The sequence below is a fragment of the Nicotiana sylvestris genome, chromosome 9, assembly GCF_000393655.2.
Source record: "Nicotiana sylvestris chromosome 9, ASM39365v2, whole genome shotgun sequence".
NCBI classification, from domain to species: Eukaryota; Viridiplantae; Streptophyta; class Magnoliopsida; order Solanales; family Solanaceae; genus Nicotiana; species Nicotiana sylvestris.
Window position 1 is genome coordinate 159422617 of NC_091065.1, and position 1908 is coordinate 159424524.

Consider the following 1908-nt stretch of genomic DNA (forward strand, 5'->3'; position numbering starts at 1 on the left):
ACTGGCTGCCAGCTGGATGCCAACTAAGGTGTCTTAAGTTAGTTGTAATTAGTTGTAAAATATAATTAGTTGTGATTAGGCGGTTAAAACATTTGTGTATAAATATCTGTTAGTGGCAATGAAATAGTGGACTTCCACTTCTTCTTCTTCCTCTACAGTTAATTTCCTCTCTTCTCCTTAGAACATTCTAGATCATTGATGCTCAGAATTCATAGAGTAATTGCAGTATTTTGGCATGGTATCAGAGCACTGATCCACAAGTCGATATTCGAGGTTCATGATTGAAGATTAGCAGTGAAGGAGTTGAATCAAAATCCGTTCATTTTGCTAAGCTATGGCGGAAAAACTTTCAGCTGATAAGATCACCTACACTCATCCTCTGTTCATGAATCCAGGAGATATACCTGGTATGATATTGATCCTCGTGAAGCTCACTGGATCGGAGAATTATGGAATGTGGAGCAAATCGATGCAGATTGCTCTCATGGCGAAGAGGAAATTAGGTTTTGTAACTGGTACCTGTAAGCGAGAATCCTTTGAGGCAGAGTTGCATGAGCAATGGGACACTTGCAATGCAACAGTCCTCTCATGGATCATGAACACAATATCAGTTGACCTCCTCTGTGGAATTGTGTATGCATCTGACTCATATGCTGATTGGTAGGACTTACAAGAGCGATTTGACAAAGTAAATCGCATGAAGATTTTTCAAGTTCATCTGCAAATTGTGATACTATCACAAGGTACTAATTCAGTTTATGTGTACTTTTCAAAATTGAAGGAATTATGGGCTGAATATGATGCAATGGTACCTCCACCTGGTTGTAATTGTGCTTAGTCGAAGGATTATATTGAATACTTCTATCAACAGACGTTATTGCAATTTCTTAGTGGTCTAAATGACTTGTATGACTAGGCTAGAATGCAAATTCTGTTAAAAACAATTGTACCCACACTTAATCAGGCCTATGCTATGATAGTTGAAGATGAAAGTCAAACACTCTATTGGTTTGAGTGTATCTGCTGAGAAATGAGATCCAATGGCTATGCAGATGAATCGTGGACAGACTTATAAAGGGAAGAAGCCTTTTGTAGTGTGTGACTATTGCAATATGAAGGGGCATTCAAAGGAGAATTGCTATAAGCTAGTTTGATACCCTACTGATTTCAAGCAAAGGAATAAAGGATCCTATAGGAGTGGAAGTGTTACACGTCCAGCTGGTTATAGAGGTCCAACTGGATTTTGAGGACAAGATGGGAATGGTAGACAACCATTTGCTGCTATCAACAACACCTCCAATAACATGGAAGGTCACGCACAAGCACAACACAACCTTGAAGGAATGTTAGAAGGGAAAATCCCTCACTTCACTGAGGAGCAGTACAACCAGATTCTCAACTTGTTGAACAAGGACATAGGGGACAAAAATAAGGTTAACATGATAGGTAATGATATATGTATTTTTTTCAAAATTGACAAATGATAAATGGATTGTTCATTCAGGAGCATCACATCATGTAGTATCAAACAAAGACCTATTATGTAATGACCCAGACGGTCATTTCATGAGTTACCGCTCTGTTTTCCCCATTTCTGCTTTTTATTGCTTTGTTTATCGATACTATATGTGATCGGATTGGTTGGCTCAGGTTCGAAGAGGTTTTTGTAAGGTTTGAGACACTTAGTCTCTTTTGAGGAATCTTAAGTTGGAAAAGTCAACGAGATATTGACTTATGTGTTAGAGGGATCGATTGTGAGTTTTGATGGTTCGGATAGCATAAGGAGGTCATTTGGGATTTAAGAGCATGATCAGAATGTATTTTGGATGTACGGAGTAGATTTAGGCTTGAATTGGCGAAATTGGAATTTTGGCATTTTCCGGTTGATAGGTGAGATTTTGATATAGG

The 1908-nt window shown here is 38.4% G+C and overlaps 1 protein-coding gene across 1 annotated transcript; it reads left to right on the forward strand.

Annotated features, from left to right (window-relative positions):
• The first annotated feature begins 334 nt into the window (after positions 1 to 334).
• On the forward strand, positions 335 to 664 carry LOC138878493 (uncharacterized). Its single transcript, XM_070158176.1, has one exon. It carries the CDS (start codon positions 335 to 337, stop codon positions 662 to 664), a length of 330 nt encoding a protein of 109 aa, XP_070014277.1.
• Positions 665 to 1908: the final 1244 nt, after the last annotated feature.

What these genes read in the sequence shown, in the direction of transcription:
- LOC138878493 (XM_070158176.1), top strand. Translation starts at nt 335, where the DNA reads ATGGCGGAAAAACTTTCAGCTGATAAGATCACCTACACTCATCCTCTG.